We start from the raw sequence: 24,210 nt of genomic DNA on the forward strand, positions 1-24,210 counted from the left end.
AATAAACAGCTTTTAATGTCACCTTAGGCCCTATTGCCCAAAAGTGATGTGATATCATGGAGTCTTTAAAGCACAGCCTGGTCTCTCTAATTGATCTGGCTTATGTTGAGTATTAAAAATGTATCAAGCATATGGACTCGTGTTCTTGTTCTAATCAATATTCTCTTTGGTTACAACTGTAGTCTGTCGGAAGACCCGAACATGAAGAAAGGGGATATTTGTGGCATCTTCCCCAGCAAAGCCCTCTGTTCCCCCGCCAGACTGAAACACATCCACCAGGACTGGATCCAGACCAAAACACAGACAGCTCTGTGGAAAAGCATTTAGAAGAACTTTTTCCTTAGACATTTATCTCATTTCTAAACACCCAGGCCTGAATTATTATGTTAAATCCTCCAATAATAAAACTGCTTTAGAGCAGTCCAAAGCCTATACCCAGGAGAGTTGCAGTCATATAGAAAATATGTAAATGCAGGTCCATTATTTAGAAAATGTACAAGTTGGGAACAAAGTTTTAGTTAACATAATTAAAGTTGTGGGCAGATTTCAGCAAGAGAGTTGCTATCTTTTCTCATTAGCTTGAAACGTTACACAAGAGTAAAGTGGTGTCTCTCCAGCACCAAAGAAAGCTAAATGATAGGAGTGTTTTTTAGAGACATGATGACTCTAATACCTGCTCAAGCATGATAATTGCCACTGTTGTCTCTCTAGGTCATATTTTAAGGCGAAGTGTGGAGACACCAAACAGAAATGCAAATGATGACTGTTTTCAGACAAGTTTCAAGCACTCTTCCCCTCTGCCATTGCTCACCACAGTCAACAGTAAGTGCGTTTACATGACCTTTACAAGATGAATTTCAGACTAAAGAAATGATTTATCTTACTTCTGCATGCATACATGTGCACTATCCTATGCCGTTTTGTAGTTTAGTGTGAGTAATGCGTTCACACTGAAAATTCAAGATAGAAAAAGTACGCTTTAGTAAATAGCCAGATGATGTACTTAAGTAACCGAAAGAAAGAACTCTGCATCCGAAATCAAATACTTCCCTACTATATAGTATGCAAAAAGCAGCACGTCAAAAGAGTAGTCTGAATGCATGGTATTCGAAAAACAGGTGAAAAGTCCTCGGATGACCTTCTACTTCCCCTGAGATTCTGAAATGGCCATTCGATGGACACTTCACTATCCCATGAGGTCAACATCCAATCAAAAAACGATAGATAGAACCAAGTCCCTGTCCTACATTCTTTTCCAATAAACTGTTTCACTCGGATGTACAGTACTGTGCAAAAGTCTTATGTTAATACCCCCCCTCAGTCAGTTATTTATATATTTTGCTGTAGTGTCAGTAGGAAATATAATTTTACATTTTTAAACATTCTTTTTGCCATTAATTGTAATAATCCAGTGAGATTTGTGTATGCACAAGGAGTCTGACAACAGCCGGTATGATCTGATCTCACCATCATCGAGTCCGTCTGTGATTACATGAAGAAACTGAGACCGACTAAATCCAGAAGAACTGCGGGAACGTATCCGAGATGCTTGAAGAAACCTTCCTGCAAAGCTACAGGACTGGGAAAAGCACTGGCACTCGTGTTAAAATGCTGTAAAGTGAGAATGCTTTCAAAAATAAAATCACAAATTGAATTTATTTATGATTTAACTTCTATTAACTAATTCAAATCAATATATGGTGTAACGACCCTTTGCGTTTAAAATGGCTTTTGTCCAGGTACACTTGCGCATAGTTTTACAGGAAGCTTTGCAGGAAGGTTTCTTCAAGCATCTCGGAGACGTTCCCGCAGTTCTTCTGGATTTAGTCTGTCTCTTTTGCACAGTACTGTACTTCACAATACTTTTTATCAATACTTTCCAGTACTGAATACATTATAGTTATAATCAACATTTCTTTCGCTTCATCTTCCATCTATATTTTTTATTTTCACTGAGTTTGTATGATAAATGCTTTAAAGGATTTCCGTCTCCTTTAGGGTGATATTCAATGCTTGGCCAAATCTAGGTTTCTTTTGGGCCTCTACATCAGTTGTGTGCCTATGCTGCCTCGATGGAGTACCTCAGCTAAAATATAACATGACATTAAACCATAGTTAGTTTTAAGTCTTAAGACTTAAGCAGGAAAAAGTATGTCTCTGCCAATCTCACAATCCACACAATTTGTTTGTTTTGTTCATGGCTTATTTTACTAGATAGAAAAATATAGCTATAATAAAATAAAAATGTAATTTAGTTATAATAAAATAAAATGTTGAAAATATTATTAAATTATGATTGCTATCCATTTAAGTGTCACACTGTTAGCATCATCTGATATACAAGCCTCCTCACACATTCTTTTCTTTTAGAAATCGTTGCATAATAAAATGTGAATAACAAGTTCTTTTATTGCAATGTTCTATCTTTGCATTGTTCATTCACAACAGTTGATTCTCTTTTTTGTTGAGAGAGAGAGAAATCAAAACAGAAAGTACTATTGTTCATGTTGTGTACAGTTACCATCACTAGTCTTCTTATATCTGTACTCTTGCTCTAATCTGTTCCTCACACTTCATATTTCTGACTGCCAGTGTCACATGGATTTGGTCTTGGTGATGTGTGTCAGGGTGACATACGCGAAGTCCATGATACTCTGGCCTGAAATCCCTGTTATCCCTGTCAGCTCCTCCACTACCTGCAGTGCACATGAACCAAACACACTAGAATCCTTTAAGATTGTCAAGTTTGAAGCAAGTAACATATTTAAAAACACTTCACAGCTGACTGACTGAATCATGATGTAGATTCAGAAGCTGTTCTGTACCTTTTCCCATGTTGAGATATGATGGATGAAGGCGGCCACAGCAATGACTCCAACTCCCAGAAGCATGAAATCCTCCGTCACCGACACAAACTTGGCTCTGTTACAAACACAAAATATCCTTCATATTTCCCCAGGCCATGGCAGGTTCCACCACAAAGCGGTGCGACGTTTACCTCAGAATGAGTAATGGCCTTATTGAAGGAGAAGTGTGTAATTCATGCACCACCAAACAGCAAATATATTAACTAGATTTACATTTCACGAATGAAATGCGAGAGCAAAACACACCGGCATGAGTTGTGGGCAGTTGGCAGGGCAATGGTGTTCTTAGAGGTTTTTAGCATGTTGTTATACGGTTGCTTGGGCATTAATAGGTATATGCATTACGTTGGCTGAACCAAAAGTTGGACAGCTGAGAAATATATTGAAAGCACCAGTGTCAATAACCTGTTAAACAAAGCCAGCTGAACAAACTCTGAGTTTGAGAATAGGAGACAAAACCCTACAAATCCAACCTGGTTTAGATCACGTTCAGCTGGTTCAAAGCGCTCACTAAATTCTCACTCTTTAAAGGGTTAGTTCACCCAAAAATGAAGATTCTGTCAGTAATTACTCTCCCTCATGTTGTTCCAACCCTGGCCTGTAAGACTTTCGTTCATCTTCAGAACACAAATTAAGATATTTTTGATTAAATCTGAGAGCTGTCTCACTCCTTCATAGGCCTAATTGAAACTTGCCGGCCCAGAAAGTTAGTAAAGACAATGTTTAAAATAGTCCAAGTGACTACAGTGGCTCAACCTCCCCCTATATAGGGGGAAATCGCCCCCTATACCCTCAATCACTATTCCCTACATTACTCCACTAATATAGTCCACTTGAAGGAGTGAATGAAAACAAGTGAGTGAATTCGGACACTGAGTGCGCCGGAAGGGTTTCTGCTTTTGCATAGTTTGTGCTTGCAGTTTAATAATTAATTGAAACGTAGCAAACTGGCAGCTCCAGTAGTAATAAAAAGATTTATCTTGATCTCTGTCATGAAAACCAGCATTTAAAAAAATATATCATAATCAATTATTTATACCTGATATTACTGTTGCCACACTGGACCAGCGGTTTTTAAAATGGATGGATGGATGATTCAGATGCGGGCGCCATCATCTGGCATGGGAATTAATTTGGCGTGACCCTCACAGTGCATTATGGGTATTCTCTAGGCGTTGAGCGTACATCAGTTGTACACTCGTTATTGCGGATTATTATATTATTATTAGATATTATTATGGAATTGAATGAGTGCCCTTGATAATGTCCACTATGGTTTCGGACAGCACTACAAATGGCTGTCCCCTCATATAGTGCCCTATGACACAGTCAGGGTTTGAATCAGAGTTCAATTAAGCACATGCACCTGAAAGTGTGACATGTGCAGTGAACAGCCAATCACACGAAACATGAAGAGTGTCAGTTTGACTAACTTTTCATGAGAGAGTCGGCGCAATTCATTTCTTTGGTGAAAGAGATATTGATATGAATAACATCATGAATCTAATTTAACACATTTACAAGGCAAGAAAAAACACAACTGCTGCCACAAAAGTTTAAGGAAGATAAAATGAAGTATATAATTAAATGAATGCAAAAATCACTTCACAATAAAGTAGCAATAACATCTTGAACAGATTGAATTTAACCTTTTATTCACATTTAAAAAATCATCAATGCCCTCATTAGTTGTGGTAAATGGAAGCTCAAGGATGTTTGCTTGACGTGCGAGAACCAATGAGGTTCATTCTCGTGTTACGCAGAGCGTTTGAGCTTCAGCAAGAACCAATGAGGTTCATTCTCATGTTACGCAGAGCGTTTGAGCTTCAGCAAGAACCAATGAGGTTCATTCTCATGTTACGCAGAGCGTTTGAGCTTCTGCGAGAACCAATGAGGTTCATTCTCATGTTCCGCAGAGTGTTTGAGCTTCAGCAAGAACCAATGAGGTTCATTCTCGTGTTACGCAGAGCGTTTGAGCTTCAGCAAGAACCAATGAGGTTCATTCTCATGTTCCGCAGAGCGTTTGAGCTTCAGCAAGAACCAATGAGGTTCATTCTCATGTTCCGCAGAGTGTTTGAGCTTCAGCAAGAACCAATGAGGTTCATTCTCATGTTCCGCAGAGTGTTTGAGCTTCAGCAAGAACCAATGAGGTTCATTCTCGTGTTACGCAGAGCGTTTGAGCTTCAGCAAGAACCAATGAGGTTCATTCTCGTGTTACGCAGAGCGTTTGAGCTTCAGCAAGAACCAATGAGGTTCATTCTCGTGTTACGCAGAGCGTTTGAGCTTCAGCAAGAACCAATGAGGTTCATTCTCATGTTCCGCAGAGTGTTTGAGCTTCAGCAAGAACCAATGAGGTTCATTCTCATGTTCCGCAGAGTGTTTGAGCTTCAGCAAGAACCAATGAGGTTCATTCTCGTGTTACGCAGAGTGTTTGAGCTTCTGGGAGAACCAGTCAGGTTCATTCTCATGTTACGCAGAGCGTTTGAGCTTCAGCAAGAACCAATGAGGTTCATTCTCATGTTCCGCAGAGTGTTTGAGCTTCAGCAAGAACCAATGAGGTTCATTCTCATGTTCCGCAGAGTGTTTGAGCTTCAGCAAGAACCAATGAGGTTCATTCTCGTGTTACGCAGAGCGTTTGAGCTTCTGCGAGAACCAATGAGGTTCATTCTCATGTTCCGCAGAGTGTTTGAGCTTCAGCAAGAACCAATGAGGTTCATTCTCGTGTTACGCAGAGCGTTTGAGCTTCAGCAAGAACCAATGAGGTTCATTCTCATGTTCCGCAGAGCGTTTGAGCTTCAGCAAGAACCAATGAGGTTCATTCTCATGTTCCGCAGAGTGTTTGAGCTTCAGCAAGAACCAATGAGGTTCATTCTCATGTTCCGCAGAGTGTTTGAGCTTCAGCAAGAACCAATGAGGTTCATTCTCGTGTTACGCAGAGCGTTTGAGCTTCAGCAAGAACCAATGAGGTTCATTCTCATGTTACGCAGAGCGTTTGAGCTTCAGCAAGAACCAATGAGGTTCATTCTCGTGTTACGCAGAGCGTTTGAGCTTCAGCAAGAACCAATGAGGTTCATTCTCATGTTCCGCAGAGTGTTTGAGCTTCAGCAAGAACCAATGAGGTTCATTCTCATGTTCCGCAGAGTGTTTGAGCTTCAGCAAGAACCAATGAGGTTCATTCTCGTGTTACGCAGAGCGTTTGAGCTTCTGCGAGAACCAATGAGGTTCATTCTCATGTTCCGCAGAGTGTTTGAGCTTCAGCAAGAACCAATGAGGTTCATTCTCGTGTTACGCAGAGCGTTTGAGCTTCAGCAAGAACCAATGAGGTTCATTCTCATGTTCCGCAGAGCGTTTGAGCTTCAGCAAGAACCAATGAGGTTCATTCTCATGTTACGCAGAGCGTTTGAGCTTCTGCGAGAACCAATGAGGTTCATTCTCATGTTCCGCAGAGTGTTTGAGCTTCAGCAAGAACCAATGAGGTTCATTCTCGTGTTACGCAGAGCGTTTGAGCTTCAGCAAGAACCAATGAGGTTCATTCTCATGTTCCGCAGAGCGTTTGAGCTTCAGCAAGAACCAATGAGGTTCATTCTCATGTTCCGCAGAGTGTTTGAGCTTCAGCAAGAACCAATGAGGTTCATTCTCATGTTCCGCAGAGTGTTTGAGCTTCAGCAAGAACCAATGAGGTTCATTCTCGTGTTACGCAGAGCGTTTGAGCTTCAGCAAGAACCAATGAGGTTCATTCTCATGTTACGCAGAGCGTTTGAGCTTCAGCAAGAACCAATGAGGTTCATTCTCGTGTTACGCAGAGCGTTTGAGCTTCAGCAAGAACCAATGAGGTTCATTCTCATGTTCCGCAGAGCGTTTGAGCTTCAGCAAGAACCAATGAGGTTCATTCTCATGTTCCGCAGAGTGTTTGAGCTTCTGGGAGAACCAGTCAGGTTCATTCTCATGTTACGCAGAGTGTTTGAGCTTCAGCAAGAACCAATGAGGTTTATTCTCATGTTACGCAGAGCGTTTGAGCTTCAGCAAGAACCAATGAGGTTCATTCTCATGTTCCGCAGAGTGTTTGAGCTTCAGCAAGAACCAATGAGGTTCATTCTCATGTTACGCAGAGCGTTTGAGCTTCTGGGAGAACCAGTGAGGTTCATTCTCATGTTACGCAGAGCGTTTGAGCTTCTGCGAGAACCAATGAGGTTCATTCTCATGTTCCGCAGAGCGTTTGAGCTTCAGCAAGAACCAATGAGGTTCATTCTCGTGTTACGCAGAGTGTTTGAGCTTCAGCAAGAACCAATGAGGTTCATTCTCATGTTACACAGAGCGTTTGAGCTTCAGCAAGAACCAATGAGGTTCATTCTCGTGTTACGCAGAGCGTTTGGGCTTCAGCAAGAACCAATGAGGTTCATTCTCATGTTACGCAGAGCGTTTGAGCTTCTGCGAGAACCAATGAGGTTCATTCTCGTGTTACGCAGAGTGTTTGAGCTTCTACGAGAACCAGTGAGGTTCATTCTCATGTTACGCAGAGCGTTTGAGCTTCTGCGAGAACCAATGAGGTTCATTCTCGTGTTACGCAGAGCGTTTGAGCTTCAGCAAGAACCAATGAGGTTCATTCTCGTGTTACGCAGAGCGTTTGAGCTTCAGCAAGAACCAATGAGGTTCATTCTCATGTTCCGCAGAGTGTTTGAGCTTCAGCAAGAACCAATGAGGTTCATTCTCATGTTACGCAGAGCGTTTGAGCTTCTGCGAGAACCAGTCAGGTTCATGTGAATAAAAAACTAAATTCAATCTGTTCATCATATAAAGCAATTGAGTCTCTTCAGAATAATTGCACAAAACCGCTAAATTCATATCGATTCGTTTTATGATCTCATGTCCCCCTGAGACGAGAGATTTCTGTATTGTGTGTCTGGAAAAAAAACTCTGATGACGCAAAAATCTTTCAGCCATTTTCCGTCATCGGAGGCTTTTTTGGCCAGAGACTACAGGCTTTTCTCAGTCTAGAAGGCAACTTCTAAAATAATTTCACAATTCTACTACATAAATGACCCAATTTAAATACACATTCATCCTTCCAGCGGTGAAATATCCCTTTAATTTTGAAGAAAAACAAGATACAAGCGTGGCTTTAATTCCTCAGATTAGTGTCACTTTAGTCAAAGCTGATTGATCCAGTTTTCTTCGCGATCTCTAACCCAGAATAAAACCTGCACATGACCAGCCGCATATAGAGTAAGTTACCATAACACTGCTAAAAAATAATTAAACTGCTCAAAATAAAACTCAAACTTATATAGTCCCTGAAACTGGCTTCATGAAAAATGCTATAAAAATGGCAAATGTATAGTTTTCTCTACAAAAATCCCAACCTTTACCTTTAAGAGCATCCTTTATGAGTAGAGAGAGTCAATAGGGTGGGGAAACAGCAGAAAATTCAGGAGATAGCCTGTACCTTTGCTCATCAGAAGGACTGGGGCATCCGGTAGCAGATATGAGCAATGAGGTGTAGATTGTCTCCCTCTGCAGGTAAATGAACTGCAGTACATGCACACACAGACGATGCAGCTGTGCCACAGGGACTGATGCATCATTATGGCCTGTGTGAGAGCACAAAACACAGCGTTTTAGACTATCTGAGTTCCATTTATAGCTGCTACCTGAGAAAAACACTGGAAATAATCTTACCCAGCACTTCCAAAAGGGTCTCCACGTACGTTACAGGATTTGGGACATTCAAATTAAAGTCGAGAGTTTTTAAAATGAGAATCTCCGAGTCCAAGAGTTGCTTTTTGGAGGAAGGGTAATTGACTGCCTGCAGAAATCTCATTCCCATGTCATTATTAACTACCTAGATAAATGCAAATAGAGCAAATCACTACATAACACATGGAATATTTGTTTTGTTTATGAGCAGAACATACATTCGAGTACAGGTCCAGTTTGCTGGCTATCTGAACGCTTGAGAGGATGAAGAGAAAGAGCTTCTTCTTGAGTGTTTGGAAGATGAGATCCTCGTAGTTCTCTGGGTCCTCAGATGAAGCACCTTGCATCGGCTGACCTTTCTGGCTGTGGATTAGATCTTCAATATATTTGGCCGTGAACCTAGAGTATGACAAAGTGAAGGCGTTTTAAACATATTTATTATGAAAAATGTTCAATCGAGATTCTTTAAATTACCTCTCCAGTATTTCGATGGCCTGATATCCAACCACAGGGTTCAGTCCAAGCTCCTCACAAAGACGAAATACACACTCTGTGGACCGAATAGATGAGGGTGAACAAAAAAGTATCAATGTAATAGTACAATGTTTGGGATATGGCGTTATATTGCAATACTATAGGAACATGGCTATTAATATCTATGCTTTTATGTAAGCTCAAGTGTATTTCTTCGATTTTTCTCATAATTACTTGCAAATTAATTTATTTCTGTTAAAAACAAGGGAATAAAATAATTATTAATTTAATATTTTGCGATTTTAGACAGTCTTTAGAAATTTAGAATTTTGTAAATGTCAAAATCATTGCAGTAAATACTTTTAATTGATATCTTAAATCTGACATCTACTTTGTAAATTATTTAACTATAGCCTACTTAGAAAAACCTGCTCATATTTTTATTTATACAGAATCAATAACCCTCTTAATAAAATAGGAGTGTGTTGCTAAATGAACGCATATCTATAAAATTCCGTAACTTTGATGAGTTTCTAAGCGGCAGCAAAATAAAAGTCCCTCTTCCGCCAATAATTTGACAAGAACACTTATCAGACAATTAAAAGATAAAGGCAGATATATCGGTAGACTACTGAATCACGTTAAGAACATTGTTTATAAATATGTTAATAATTCACTAACATATTACCAGTGTGCTAGTTTGAGGCCAACACACTCACCCACTATTCTCCTTTCTTTGAGACATCCACAGAGATCTGGCACATTCTCCAAGTTGGATTTGTTTCTCTTGTTGAGGTTGGACAGAATGTCGGTTAAAATGTCTAACGACACCAATCCAAATCTCAGGTTTCTCTGCTCCTTTGTGGGCGAGGAAAACATAGGACTTGGCGCCATTTGTTCGTAATGATTTCTCTTTTTAGACACACAACACACAATAAAAAACATCGATTTCCACCAGGTGGCGCGCTTTAACTCAGAGAGCCAAATTTGTCATAATTGATATATTCATATATCCAAATATAATTATTCAAACCTATAATTCTGAGACTTTATAACAGACACAAGAATATAAATATTAGAAAGGGATTTCAATAAAATCATTGTTTGTTTGTTTGTTTTTTCGGAATTCCTTAATCAATTACCATAACGACTGTGTGATTTGTCCGTTCATAATAGCGTTGAGAAAAGTATCATGATCCACGTGACAAAGCCATCACCGTGTTGTTTTAAAAGTGGCCTGGTCAACGTTTTCTTCTGAATAAATTTCTTCCAGGGCTGTGGTTCTATAAAGGCCCAAATACAATATGCAAGAATACAATAAATGTAACAAAACTAAATTCACTAAAGTAATTAATAGGTATTATGCATCTACACCTATGATACACACGTTGCTTGTTCATGGACCATGTGGTTTACAAAAAACGGGGCTCATGGGGCTTCATGAATGAAAAAAATATTGAAATAATTGTAATTATTTACTGAAGTTATAGTAAAATACAGTGACTAAATAATAAAAATGCAACAACAAAAAAAGAAGAAGCTTAAAAAACACTGATCTACATCAAAATATGTAAACTGAACTTGCATCAAATTGTCACACAACTTTATGCAATCAAACCTGTCAGTCGAGATTTCAAAATTATTTATTTCAAACATCCAAACTTGTAGAATTTTAAACATGAGTAAACAATGTAATCTAATTTAATATTTGAATGGCCTATTGTGAAATTAAAACTAAATGTTTTTATTTGTTTTATGTTTTTTTTTCTGACCATTATTTTAAGCATTTCGTTTTAGTTAGTTCAAAAATAAAGCACAAGCAAACATCTATTTAACAATATTTATGCAATTGCATGCCTCTGAGTTGCATTAAACAAGTGAAGCTTGAAAGAAGTCAGTGGAAATACACCTGAATGCCGCCTCATGTGCAGCTTCTGTGCCTCCTCTGTAATGAGCTGCAGTTGTTCAATAAAATGTCATAAATGATTTGTGTTATTCTAAAATTCTCCTACCACTCGTCCCATCAGTCCTCACTTCATACTCTTATCCACAGACGCCTTGTTTTGGGTGCGGGACGGGGCGTTTTGACTGTTTGATAAATATGAACAGCATAACGGTTCATGTGCTTGTTATCTCCTAATCAGGACCCGAAATAGATAAATATTAAGTCTGCTCGTTAAAACAAAGAAAAGGAATATAGGAGAGTAGTATGCACAAACAAGGGGAAATTTATCCGTGCAGTATGTGCATGTCAAAAAATCTATTCTGATTTGAGGCTTGTGACATAAACACGCACATCAACCTGAGAAATATAAAATACGAAAACGCTCTCCCTCCTTTAGAGGACTTAAATATCCTAAGTACTACCAGAAGCCTTGAGTTTTGATGGACTGTAGGGCGATAGAAGATCGGTTAAATACACAGGACTAAACCTTTTAGGGCCTTGTCAGTAGCATTTTATAAATTATACAGAACTTAACAGGTAACCAGTGTAGAGACGATAAATTGGTGTTAGGCTATATGATCATATTTTCTTGACCTGGCAAGAACTCTAGCAGCTGCATTTTGGACTAATTGTAGCTTCTTTATTGAGGATGCAGGACAATCAGCTAGTAAATAATTACATCAATCTAATCTAGAGGTCATGAATGCATGAGCTAACTTTTCTGCATCTGAAACAACAATGTTTGGGCAGAGGTGTAACCAGCAGACCGTAATCCCACGGTGGAGCCAGGGTGACGTCTGACCAAGGTGGAGACGGTGGAACAAGGGAGCCGGTGGAGCTGGTGGATGACGGGCCAAGGTGGAGTCTTGCGTCCTTGTGTTCTCGTATACGTCATCATCAACCGTCAAGTACAGAGGGCGCATGAAAGTGCCTGGATGTTTTCTAGATATCGAGGATGCATCGAATGCAGACTTGAGAGAATCGAACCGTTAAAAATCCCAGAAAAGGCTGCGGGCGGTCGATGTATGGAAGCCTGTAAGCTTTAAACTTATAGTTTAAAACGCTCAAACGCTCGAATACGTGACAGCTCGTGAAAGTAAACAGTTGTCCGTCTCTTTTGCTTAATTTTAATAAACTTATAAAGACCTTCAGAAAGCGGCAGTATTTTTACTGCCATATTAAAAAGAATCTTAACATTGACAAAGCATAGGTAACACATAGGCTACTCATTTTCACAAATACACACAGTAAAATAAAAGAGATATAAACTTATATGAAAACAATGTCTATAATAATATGAAAGAAATGTTTAAAAGGTTGTGACATTTGTTTGTGATGTTATGTTGTGTTTATTGTGTGTTAATCGTTATTTGCTGAGATGGTCAATATCTCAATTCTCAAAAAAGATGAATTGTCTTTTGGTCAGTGTTTAACACTATTGTTCAGAAAAAGAAAAGCATATTATTAAAGAATATTAAATGTGGTACAAATTCTAGATGTTTTTATTGCTTTCTTATTTACAGACGTTGAAATTGTATTTAAGTACAACTTCACTTCTTGTTTGAAGATGTCAAAGTGGGGTTTACTCTTTGTATATTTAAATTTATGGATATAAAACTTTCCGATTAATAAAAGGAAGTTAATACAAAAAAACTACTCAATATCTCAATTCTCAAAAAAGATGAATTGTCTTTTGGTCAGTGTTTAACACTATTGTTCAGAAGTTTTAAACAATTTGTTTATTTGTGAAAAAAATACTATAATAGGATAGAATTACAGAATATAGGATCAATTATCCTATAATCTCCTTGTTTTGTGTATTAGTATTATAAGGCTTTAGAATTAGAATGTTTTATCCTTTTATGTATGTAATATTATGTTAAGTTTGTCAGACGCAAATTTTCTGAAAAGTTACAACCAGGCGCACTGGATACTGCAATATAAAACATGTAAATGCCAAGGTTAGTGGTTGAAGTAAAAGAAAGTTATATTCATATGTGGTAAAAGCAGGACTTGTTCCCTCTCATTTCCCCTTCTTTTCTGTCCAGGAACTCCAGATAATTGACCATATATTTCCTCAGTCCGCCGGCTGTTTCTGCATTTTCTGGATATTTGTATTATATTTACATACATATATTTGCAACTGTGTAACATCAATGAAGCCATTAAAAATAAATTAACTTTTGATATGATCAGTGGAAATCACTTAGCATGCATCCAATTTCCTAAAACTGTTAGTGAAAAGTTCTAAAAAAAATAATAATAAAAAACACACACACACACACACACACACACACATAAGAAAGAGAGGAATACAAAAACTGGAATTTACAGTCATCATGGGCAATGTAAATAAAGGCATTTATCATTAAAGATACCAATCTTTTTTCTCTTTTCATTTGTTCAGTCCTGTCAAATATTGAACGCACAATGACACAAAGGCCCTTTAAGCTTTTGTGAACTATATTTAATATAGAAGTACTGGTATTAAATGAAATATTATGTTCACTGGCAAAAGGAGATATTTTAAGTCACTTTGGAAAAAAGCACTTGCTAAATTAATACATTTAACTGATGAAAATATACATAATTAGCCATTATGACACTGTATGTTATTTCCAGTGTATCATTTAGGGATGTTTGCAAAATTGTATGTGATGTAGAAAGTCTTTACTATTAAATACTCTTCAATTTATCATGATTAGATTAGATTAGCTTTTTCTGTCAGTGCAGAGGGTGGTAAACGTGTAGCCTATATGCATGGTATGAAAGAGTGCAGTACATTTCATTTTTAAAATTGTATTTAATTTAAAAGCATTCTCCCACAAAAGAAAGTGGGTTTCTGAGGAATAGTCAGTAGATTTGCAGAAGCTTAAGGCTCATCAGTGCTTTAAAAAGCATTCAAGAGTTTTTTTAGGGCAGATATTTGAAAAGAAACACAAAATTCTCACAAATGTAAATTCCACTTTATTATCCTTTATATTGTTGAAAACTTTCTGGACATTTCTGAACAGACAAATAGAAAATCTGACCACAAAAATTACTCAGCTTTCCTCTTGTTTCTTTAGAGTTGTCTGTAACCTTTCACTGTCAAAAATTGCTGTAAAAATACAACCAATTTCCTACATTGCAGTAAAAAAGAAGAAGATCTCCCTCTCTTTGGTTCTAACCATAGACTGTAAAATAAACAGCCAGGGTAGCGCCATCGTGGACGTCAATCTGCACTGTTAGAAAAAACTGTAGAAATTACAGTATTACTGGCAGCTACTTGCCAGTAACTTACTGTAGATTTAAATTGATGTTATTTACTGGCAACAATTTGTTCAAAATTAAATGAACATTAAACATTAACAAGTCTTTATCTTTACATAATAAAACTAAAATAACAGCCTCATGCAAAGCATTCTGGGAACCAAAACCTGAAGGAAAAAAACAGAAAAAGGTTGATGAAGATTTCTGGTTCCCAGAATGCTTTGCATTAGATTGTTATTTTATAATTTTATTCTGTAAAGACAAAGACTTGTTAATGTTTAATGTTCATTTAACTTTGAACAAACTGTTGCCAGTAAATAACATAAATTTAAATCTACAGTAAGTTACTGGCAAGCAGCTGCATAACTACAGCAAATTTTTTACAGTGTGACTATTATAAAATGTGCCAACTCAATGCCAAATCCGCTTGTGTAACTGTTGTGTTTCTGCATAGTCATATGTCTTTTGTTTTCCCGCCACTCATCCGTTGCCATATCTACTATCATTAGTTCATTATCATCACATGTGTCTTGTCTATCACCTTCATCTGTGTCACCTGGTTTATGTTCATCAGTGTCTGTATTTAGTTCCCTCTGTTCAGTCAGTCTTGGTCTGTTCTTGTCTATGTAATGTCTCAACTGTGTGTGTATCCTGCCATTTTGTATCGCTTGAGTAATATTTGTACAGTAAGTAAACACTTTGTATTGGAGCCTTCTGCCTTCCTCGTCTTCTTCTGCCTGCACACACCCTGACAGCTGGCTTATAAAATGTGTAAAGAAGTCAAAACAGTGGCAGGAATTCCTCCATCACACAGAAACAAAGATCTGTGAGGAGACGCGGTTCTGATGCCTGTCCCAGACTGTGATGGGCAACATCACGACTATAATGAGAAAAAACAGGTATGCTTGAGCATTTTGTCCTTTAGAGTCACATCTTGTGACACCATGTCCTGTTTTTGGTTCGTTTACATGTCTTTGGTATGTTTCATTCGAACTGTTTTATTTAATTTGAACCGCACCAGAGTTCGTTTGGTTGCAGACTGAGACTCATCTTTTCAGCGGCCTCGGTCCGCTTGTTTGGTGGCACCAGGGTTCTGATGGCAGTGTTCATACTTATTCAAATGAACTGATTTAACAGAGCAGTCACACCAGGGTTTGTTTTAATTGAACCAAACATGGCAAGTGTGAACACACCCGTCTCACATGTTTCCCCCAAGGGAAAATTTTTAGCGGCCGCCTCTCCACCCCTATTAATGTCCCAATACTCTCGAGATATCTCTCCTCTGATACCCCTTTTGTCGATCATTTAATCACTGGCCTTTCTCAAGGGTTACGGGTGGGCATCTTTCTCCTCGGTCTACTTCTCATAGCTAAGAATCTGCAGTCAGCTTTAGCTGAACCTGAGGTGGTATCTGTCCTTCTACCAAAATAAGTAAATTAAGGATACATCATCTGCCCTTTCTGTTCTCCACCTTTTTGAGTTAATTTCCATTGCTTAGCCACATGCAAATATTCAGAGAAAAAGTTGATTTTTGACATGTCCTTTCCCCATTCTAATAGCAAGCATCAACATATGTTTTCCTTTAGTCCACTTTTCCTACGCTTCTGTCAAACGCTATTTAGTTAATCAAGTTGGCCGATGAAGGTGCTTGGCTAGCTAAAGTTGAAATCATCAACACTTTCAAAATGATACCCATCCATCCATCAGAATGGACTCTCTTCACCAGGACCTCCTCACCACCAATGCAGAGCTTGCTCAATATGTGTGCACCAGTCCTCTCTCACTGCTACTCACTCAATCCTACATTTCCCAGCATCCCACCTGGTTCTCAGCTGCCAGTACTTTACTGTTAAATTACAGCCCAGCTGTAAACTGTAAAATGTTGTCGAACCCTTAAAACTATGGTAAATGCCTGGAGCCTCTGCTGCAATTTATATGTAAATGTATTTTTGCTGTGCGTGACTGGTCCACAGAAAGATATGACTGTCCTTTTCATGACTTCCTGTATGTTTTCATACCTTTTTTTCTTTGCCTTTCAAATTGTGGTCAAGTACTCACCATAAATGACACTCTCTCTGTACTTAGATATTAATTACAATCAATGTAAAGATTGGAGAGCAGAAGAGTCCTAGCATGCGTCCTGTGCTGTGCTAACAGTGAAGTTTTCTGAGACCATCCATGTGTAGGGTTGCTTTTCATCTAAGGGAGTGGGCTCTCTCGCAGTTCTGCCCCAAAACACTGCCATGAATAAAGAATGGTATAAAACGTTCTGCAAGAGAAACTTCTCCCAATGACCCAAGAGCAATTTGGTGATGATCCATGGATTTTCCAGCATGATGGAGCACTATGTCACAAGGAAAGAGTGGTAATGAAGTGGCTTGGGGATCATTACATAACATTTTTGGATCTGTGGCCAGGCAACTCCACAGATCTTAATCCTATATGGTCAATCCTCAAAAGGCGAGTAGACAAGCAGAAGTCCATAAAATTGTCCAACTTAGAGCACCAATAAGGCAATAATGGATTACAATCAGTCAGGGTTTGGCTCAGAATCTGATATACAGCATGCAAGAGCAAACTGCAGAGATTATGAAGAAGAGTCGACACTGAAATTATTGACTCTTTGCATATTGAATGTTATTGCCAATAAAAGCCTTTAAATATCATATAAATATCTTTATTATTGTTTTGCATTATACCATAAACATGTGAAAAAATAATCTACAAATACTGAAGCAGCAAACTTTGCGAATCAACATTTGGTAACTTTTTTTAATTAATTTTTTTATAGTGTTTCAACCTTTATTTTTGACAGTATTTTGACTGTTATAAGTAACTTTCTACTTCATGTCAACTAACTCTCATAGACTGTCTGTTTAATATCTGCTAACTCCTTATTGTGATGCTCTCCTAACAGACATTCTACTGACTATAAGTAACTTTGCAAGTACATGCATGTCAACTTATTCTAACCCTCACCCTACCAGTCTACTAATACTCTACTAACACTCTAATGAGAGTTAGTAGATACAGGATGAAGGTGCAACGTTACTTACAGTTATATGTTAAAGGAACCATCAACAGGTATGACTACTATAAATGGGTAATATTTTGAATTGGTTTGGTTTTCTTTTTTAGGAACTCTTAAACTCTTATTTGTTGCAAATTTTAACAAACGTAAGATACAAAAACAGACAAACTTTCAGACAATAAACAAGTTATTTCAATAGTTAACAAGAAAAATAATATAAAGAAGCCTGATTTATCTATTGAAAATTATTTGCCAAGAGAGAAAAAGAAAAAAAAAGTAGGGGCACAAAAAAAGAAAAGCATATTATTAAAGAATATTAAATGTGGTACAAATTCTAGATGTTTTTATTGCTTTCTTATTTACAGACGTTGAAATTGTATTTAAGTACAACTTCACTTCTTGTTTGAAGATGTCAAAGTGGGGTTTACTCTTTGTATATTTAAATTTATGGATATAAAACTTTCCGATTAATAAAAGGAAGTTAATACAAAAAAACTACTTTGATCAGATTTTTGTCATTAATATAAAAACCAAAAAGAATGTGTCTATAAGATAAGGAAAAATCACAGAAGACATTTTGGACATTACTCCAGAAAGACTGAGCAAAAGGCCTCTCCACTCCACTCCACTCCAAAAACAAATGGCCTACAGTTTCAGGAGAAACTTCACAAAAAGTGCAGGATGTATTGATGTTACTTCTAAATTTCTGCAAAAAAAATAAATAAATAAATAAATAAACCTTCACAGGATCAAATCTGTAAATAATTCATAAGATATTTCTTTAATTTTATTTGTTAAGAAAAAATGGACTTGGACTCAACAGAGAAACAAATAGAACCAATCACAGTGGATTCTGGTGAACAGACAGAAATCATTGAGCCACTATTGTTGTTTCTGAAAAGCACACAAATGTCCAAATAGTCCTTGGGCCAAGACCCAAAATTTCACGTATTGGTACCATCTGGGTGGGCAAATTCTAGTTGCGATTTTTTTACATCATATGCATTCCTAGATAATGTTTTGACATGATAACCCTTGCCAACTGGCAGCTTAGTAGTGGTTATGACCGCTTGAAGTGACTGACCCCTGTAAGCGGAAAAAAGGTACCTTCCATGGAAATAATCTGGTTCATCCAGTTGATAATTCATCAAGTGGTTCATTCATCACAAATAAAGTAGGTTCCAAATTAGTGAAATAATGAGATAAAGGCAATAATTCCAAAATAAATTGCTAAAAATTGCTAAATTTGGGAGTTTTAGCATGTCAAACCGTAATACCCCAATATCATGAAATAATCTAGTAGCCAACTAGGTGAACCCGGAAATGTTGAGTACACCAAAGTTTTATTGCAGAAATGTGAAGTATGGATCCCCAGCATACAGAAACTGCCGGATGCTAATTTGCATATGTTGAGCAATTTGCATGATTAGCATAATTAGCATTATTAGCTTAATTGTCCATTTTCACCAGATATTTTGCACTGTATGGTCAATTTCTACAATATGTGAGTGGTTTTAGAGGATGCTGATTTCATTTCTGGCATTTTAAGATTTCAAAGAGCTAATTTTATGACATTTTTATTTATTTAGGCAAATTATGATTACTTTCAGGCATAATTTTAGGTTATTTTTTATGTTAAACAAAATAATTTTACATTTCACAAAAATGAGTGCTCTTGTGAATGTTGATGCATTGTTTTCAGGGTGTAGTGAGGCTGAATCCCATCCTGACACTTTTAAAAATTCAAAATTGCTTTTTGTATAAACGATGAATCTTTGTTAGGCTGAATGTTATGCATTTCTGGAGGAAAAATCAATGCGGGTATTTAACATAACTTGGATCCTGCCACTGTACGATTCATATTAATGGGGTAGGTCTTTAAGACACCCATTGAGATGACATCACCGTCCTAAACCCATCACCAGAATGCAGAATTTCAACGGCATCAACATTGATTCCATGTGATAGTATTAGATCTAGAGTATGATTACGACAATGAGTAGGTCCTGACACGTGTTGCCTAACTCCAATAGAGTTAAGAATATCTTTAAATGCCAATCCCAATGCATCTTTTTCGTTATCTACATGTATATTAAAATCACCAACAATTAGGATTTTATCTGCAGCCAGTACTAACTCTGATAGAAAGTCAGCAAATTCTTTGATAAAGTCTGTATGGTGCCCTGGTGGCCTGTATACATTAGCCAGCACAAATTCAAACATGATTTATCATTTACACTCAATGTTGTTACATTAAGCACCAACACTTCAAAAGAATTATATTTGAAACTAGACTTCTTAGTAATTTTGAAAGTATTACTATAAATTACAGCAACTCCTCCCCCTTTGCGTTTCAGACGAGGTTCATGTTTATAACAGTAATCTTGCGGGGTGGACTCATTTAAAGTAATGTAATTGTTTGATTTTAGCCAGGTTTCTGTCAAACACAGCACATCTAGGTTATAGTCTGTAATCGTATCATTAACAATAAGTGCTTTTGAAGTAAGGGATCGAATATTCAGCAAACCGAGCTTTATCGTTTGCTCAATTGTATTATATCTGTTTTTTATTTGTTGAACATCAATTAAATTTTTACCCTTAGATGGGTTTGGGAGTTTTTTGTATTTCCTAATTCGGGGAACAGACACAGTCTCTATATGATGATTTCTAGGTGAAAGAGCCTTTATGTGATGGGATTTATCTGACCTTGGTGACGTGAGACAGCTGGCAGACGGTTGGTTTAGCCGGTCTGTCTGCTTCCTGACCTGAGACCCAGATTGTCATGTTTGAGGTCTAAGACTATGTGCCATATAACTAGAGAGAAGAGCAGCACCATCCCAGGAGGGATGCATACCATCTCTTTTCAACAGGTCAGGCTTGCCCCAAAAACTTTTCCAATTGTCTATGAACTCTATATTATTTTGCGGACACCATTTAGACAACCACCCATTGAGTGAGGACAATCTACTAACTATCTCATCACTCCTGCGAACAGGAGGGGGGCCAGAGCAAATTACAGTACCTGACATCGTACTTGCGAGTTCACACACCTCTTTAATGTTAATTTTGGTGATCTCCGACTGGCGGAGTCGTACATCATTAGTGCCGACGTGAATAATTATCTTAGATAATTTACGATTAGCATTAGGCAGCACTTTTAAATTTGCTTTGATGTCAGGCGCTCTGGCTCCAGGCAAACATGTGACTATGGTGGCTGGTGTCTCTATTTTCACGTTCCGTGTAATAGATGTCCTTGTACACAAAGACAACATCTACGCTGGCTCTTCCCCCCTTCGTGCAGCTCCTTGTCCAGAGCTGAGACAGCCAACTGCGCAAAGGAACTGTCTTGGCCCTTCAGTTTCTGTAACAGGCTCATTCCATCAATGGCGGTTGTTGATGGCTCTGGGATTTCCTCAGCTGGGGACACGCTCTTCTCCAACTCTCTGGCCAAAGCTGCCTTGTTTGTCTTGCGTAGAGACCCATCCTTGTTAGCTAGGGCCAAAGGCAGAGGTCCCAGAGGATGAGCCAAGACGTCACTCATGTGTAGTTGTCGGCTCTGTGCCACCAAGATCATGTGACCAAAGAGGTTTCTTTCGGCCTACAATACTACCTGCTTGGCTTGCTCCTGGCTGTGTTGCTTCTTCTTGATCTCTGAGAATGTTTTTAAGTTTTTTCTTGGTCATCGTGTAGAAAAGTATCACTCTTGTTTCCAGATATTCTGTCTTGAAATTTTGGTAAACCTCTTCTCCAATCTTCTTGACCTCAAGTAGTTAATTTGCCACATCAGGTGGGGCTACAGTTACAATTGACAGACTGACAAACTCTTCTTGTTCTGGACTGAACGGATTCTGCCAGCAATTTTCCAGGAGATCAAAGAGGGACTGGACAATCTGCCTCATCTCTTCTGAACCTGGGCGGCTGTAGTTCTGGATGATTCAGCTGAGAATCACCCCAACCGACCATCTCTCTCAGCTTTCTTAGGTATGCGCTGCGGTCCTCTGCTGTCAGGTAGTACTTCGGGAAGCCCTTTGTTCCTCCTGCTGTCTGTGTGTTCTTGTTGATGGTCTCCTCAATGGTCTGGTTGACTGCATCCACAGGAAGAAACAACTTAACGTAGCATCACAAAATATGCAAGTGTAGGTGAAGGCCTGTCGGTGTGCAAGTTTGTGCACAAAGCTAAAATATCACAATGGATCCAATGTCCGCGACTCTTTGCCGAATGACTGCGAGCTGTCCGGTAGTTAATCTTTTAGATTGACATCGGAGCTGTTTATTTTGTGGTTAGAAAACGGCATAATATAATAGCAATGAAGGTTGTGACGAAGATAAACACCGATTTTGGAATAAAATGGGGTTTCTGGGCATATGTGTTAATATCTTCCTGAAATTCAACGTTTCTTATTTTCTTGTGTTACAAAGCTGTTACCTAATACATTCCACATGAACCTGAAAACAAAACTTATTGAAATATATTATACAAAAATTAAGAACAAATCGTATGTCCATTTTATGACTTTCCAATGGTAGACAGTAGAGTCGACAATACATGTGTTATTTTTCTTTTCTTTTATATTTTTTACAACTCAAAACAACAAAATATCAGTGTGAATTCAAATATATCGACTTTATTATGCCTGTTAATATTTACAAATATTTTAGTTTGCTTGGTATTAATATTAGATCACTGTTATTATGGTATTGGACGTTTGTGTATTTTTCTCAAATAATTTTAATACATAAAAGTAGGAAAAATACCAATTCTAAAAAAAAGTATAAAAAGCTGGGACTGTGGAAAGGTTATCATATTAAAATGAACTTATATTAACCCCATAAACAATTTAGTACAGGTAAGGTTTTGCCCACCCAGATGGTACCAATATCTGGTCTGGCCCATGGACTAAAAGAGATGGCCTTGAAAACTAGATTAAATTATTTCCTAGATACTGGAAATTGGTATCTAAAAAATAAAATCACAATAATTAAATAAATTACCATCATTGTCAAACATCTGGTTCTTCTTACAAACTTTGTGGACACACATGCAGTGCCATCTGTGCATGTGTTTCCAGTAGCATGTGCACACACACACACACACACACACACACACACACACACACACACACACACACACACACACACACACACACACACACACACACACACACACACACACACACACACACACACACACACACACACACACACACACACACACACACACACACACACACACACACACACACACACACACACACACACACACACACACACACACACACACACACACACACACACACACACACACACACACACACACACACACACACACACACACACACTCCTTTCTGGCTAACTGGAAAACACACAAACCATAACAAACATACACCAAACTAATGTACTCATAAGGTTCTAATAATGTTCATCAACTAACGTGTTCATTTTCGGTCTCATTTTAAAAGTGTTTGCAGAGATCTTTTGTCATATATCTGGTGATCCTGTATAGACACTAACAATGTTTTCCTCTCAGACCTTGGCCTGAGCCTGAGCCTTTTCATCAGACTTTTTGCCAGATCTATCTAAAGTTATTGTGTTTTTTTTGTTGTTGTTGTTTTTTTGTCCTTTTCTAATTGGACTTTGCAATGTTTTTTCCTCATAAAAAGTAAAAAATATATTATAGTTTAAAAAATAAAGATTCTCATTGTTTACATATAAAATTATGATAAATGGCTGGAACCACTGCTGAATTTTATATGTAAATGTATAGGTAAATTTTTTACAGTGCGTGACTGGACCACAGAAAGATATGACTGTCCTTTTCATGACTTCCTGTATGTTTTTATACCTTTTTTGCCTTTCAAATTGTGGTTACATACTCAGCATATACACTCTCTCTGAACTCATGTTACTCATCACTATAAGATAGTGATGATTAATATAATAGTGAAGATAATTATCACTATTACAATCCATGGAAAGATGACAAGATAAGAATTTACATTTATAATAGCCAATTTTGCTCAAATTAAAGATTGCAAAAATGAATACACCCTTAATTAAATTCAACAAACATGTAATATCCTAGTAGGCCTATGTCCTCCATAAGTGTAACCTACTGCTCTGACCCTTCTTGGCAGTGAGTGTACAAGTTCATGCTAAATTGTCACATAAACATTCTGTTTGACTCCAGTCCAGAAAGATGAAGTCCTTAAAGGTATACATTGTGTAATATTTAGGAGGATCTGTTGACAGAAATACAATATCATATACATACAGTATATGTTTTCAGTGGTGTATGAAGACATACACACAAGACATACAAGTCCCCTTTTGTTACTATGTTGTTGTTCTTCTTCGTGCAAGGAAGCTAGCTAAAGTCAGCGAATAAAAGACTGACACAATGATGAACAAGTAACAATAATATTCGCAATAACATATCGTTTTACTGAATAATAAAGTAAACCTAATTTCTTTATTTATCTTTGTAAAGAAACCTCATTGGTTAAACGGCTACTCTCTACCATAGATATCCATATAAGGCTAGATGTCTTAAGGCGGAGTCTCGAAAGGCATCACACCGGCAGCCATCTTGCCACAGGGAAGCTTTCTGGCGAGCTCTGTGGTATCTGAAGTAAGGTGAGTGATCAGCACGAACACAAATCCTCTTATCTCGCTGAAATCTTGACGGATTTACAAACGGTTTGGTTTCTTACAAACAACGTGGCTATAATTCTGAACGGTGGAACATGTTGAAATTGCAGATTTTCTTAATTATTCATATGTATGCAGTGTCATAACTACATCTCTGACGTTTATAACAAACCAAACCGTTTGAAAATCGGTAGAAAATGTAGCAAGTTATGGTTATTTAAAAGTACATGCACCATTAAAACACAATGTTACGAGTGAGCGAGCTTCCTGTGGCAAGATGGCCGCCGTGTGCGGACGTC

At 37.8% G+C, this 24,210-nt stretch overlaps 1 protein-coding gene and 1 long non-coding RNA gene across 2 annotated transcripts in view; both read right to left on the bottom strand.

Annotated features, from left to right (window-relative positions):
* Positions 1–24,210, bottom strand: part of LOC309485404 — a 109,434-nt gene that overhangs the window by 17,618 nt on the left and 67,606 nt on the right. The window lies entirely within an intron of this gene.
* Positions 1,378–10,145, bottom strand: cntd1 (cyclin N-terminal domain containing 1). Its single transcript, XM_082152177.1, has 7 exons — positions 9,755–10,145; positions 9,036–9,111; positions 8,780–8,960; positions 8,544–8,706; positions 8,311–8,455; positions 2,826–2,922; positions 1,378–2,696 (listed from the first exon to the last, which is right to left on the bottom strand). The coding sequence occupies exons 1-7, from the start codon at positions 9,978–9,980 to the stop codon at positions 2,595–2,597; spliced, it is 990 nt and encodes a 329-aa protein (XP_082008303.1). The 5' UTR covers positions 9,981–10,145; the 3' UTR covers positions 1,378–2,594.

The sequence above is a fragment of the Leuciscus leuciscus genome (assembly GCF_965113295.1).
Source record: "Leuciscus leuciscus genome assembly, chromosome: 21".
Lineage (NCBI taxonomy): Eukaryota > Metazoa > Chordata > Actinopteri > Cypriniformes > Leuciscidae > Leuciscus > Leuciscus leuciscus.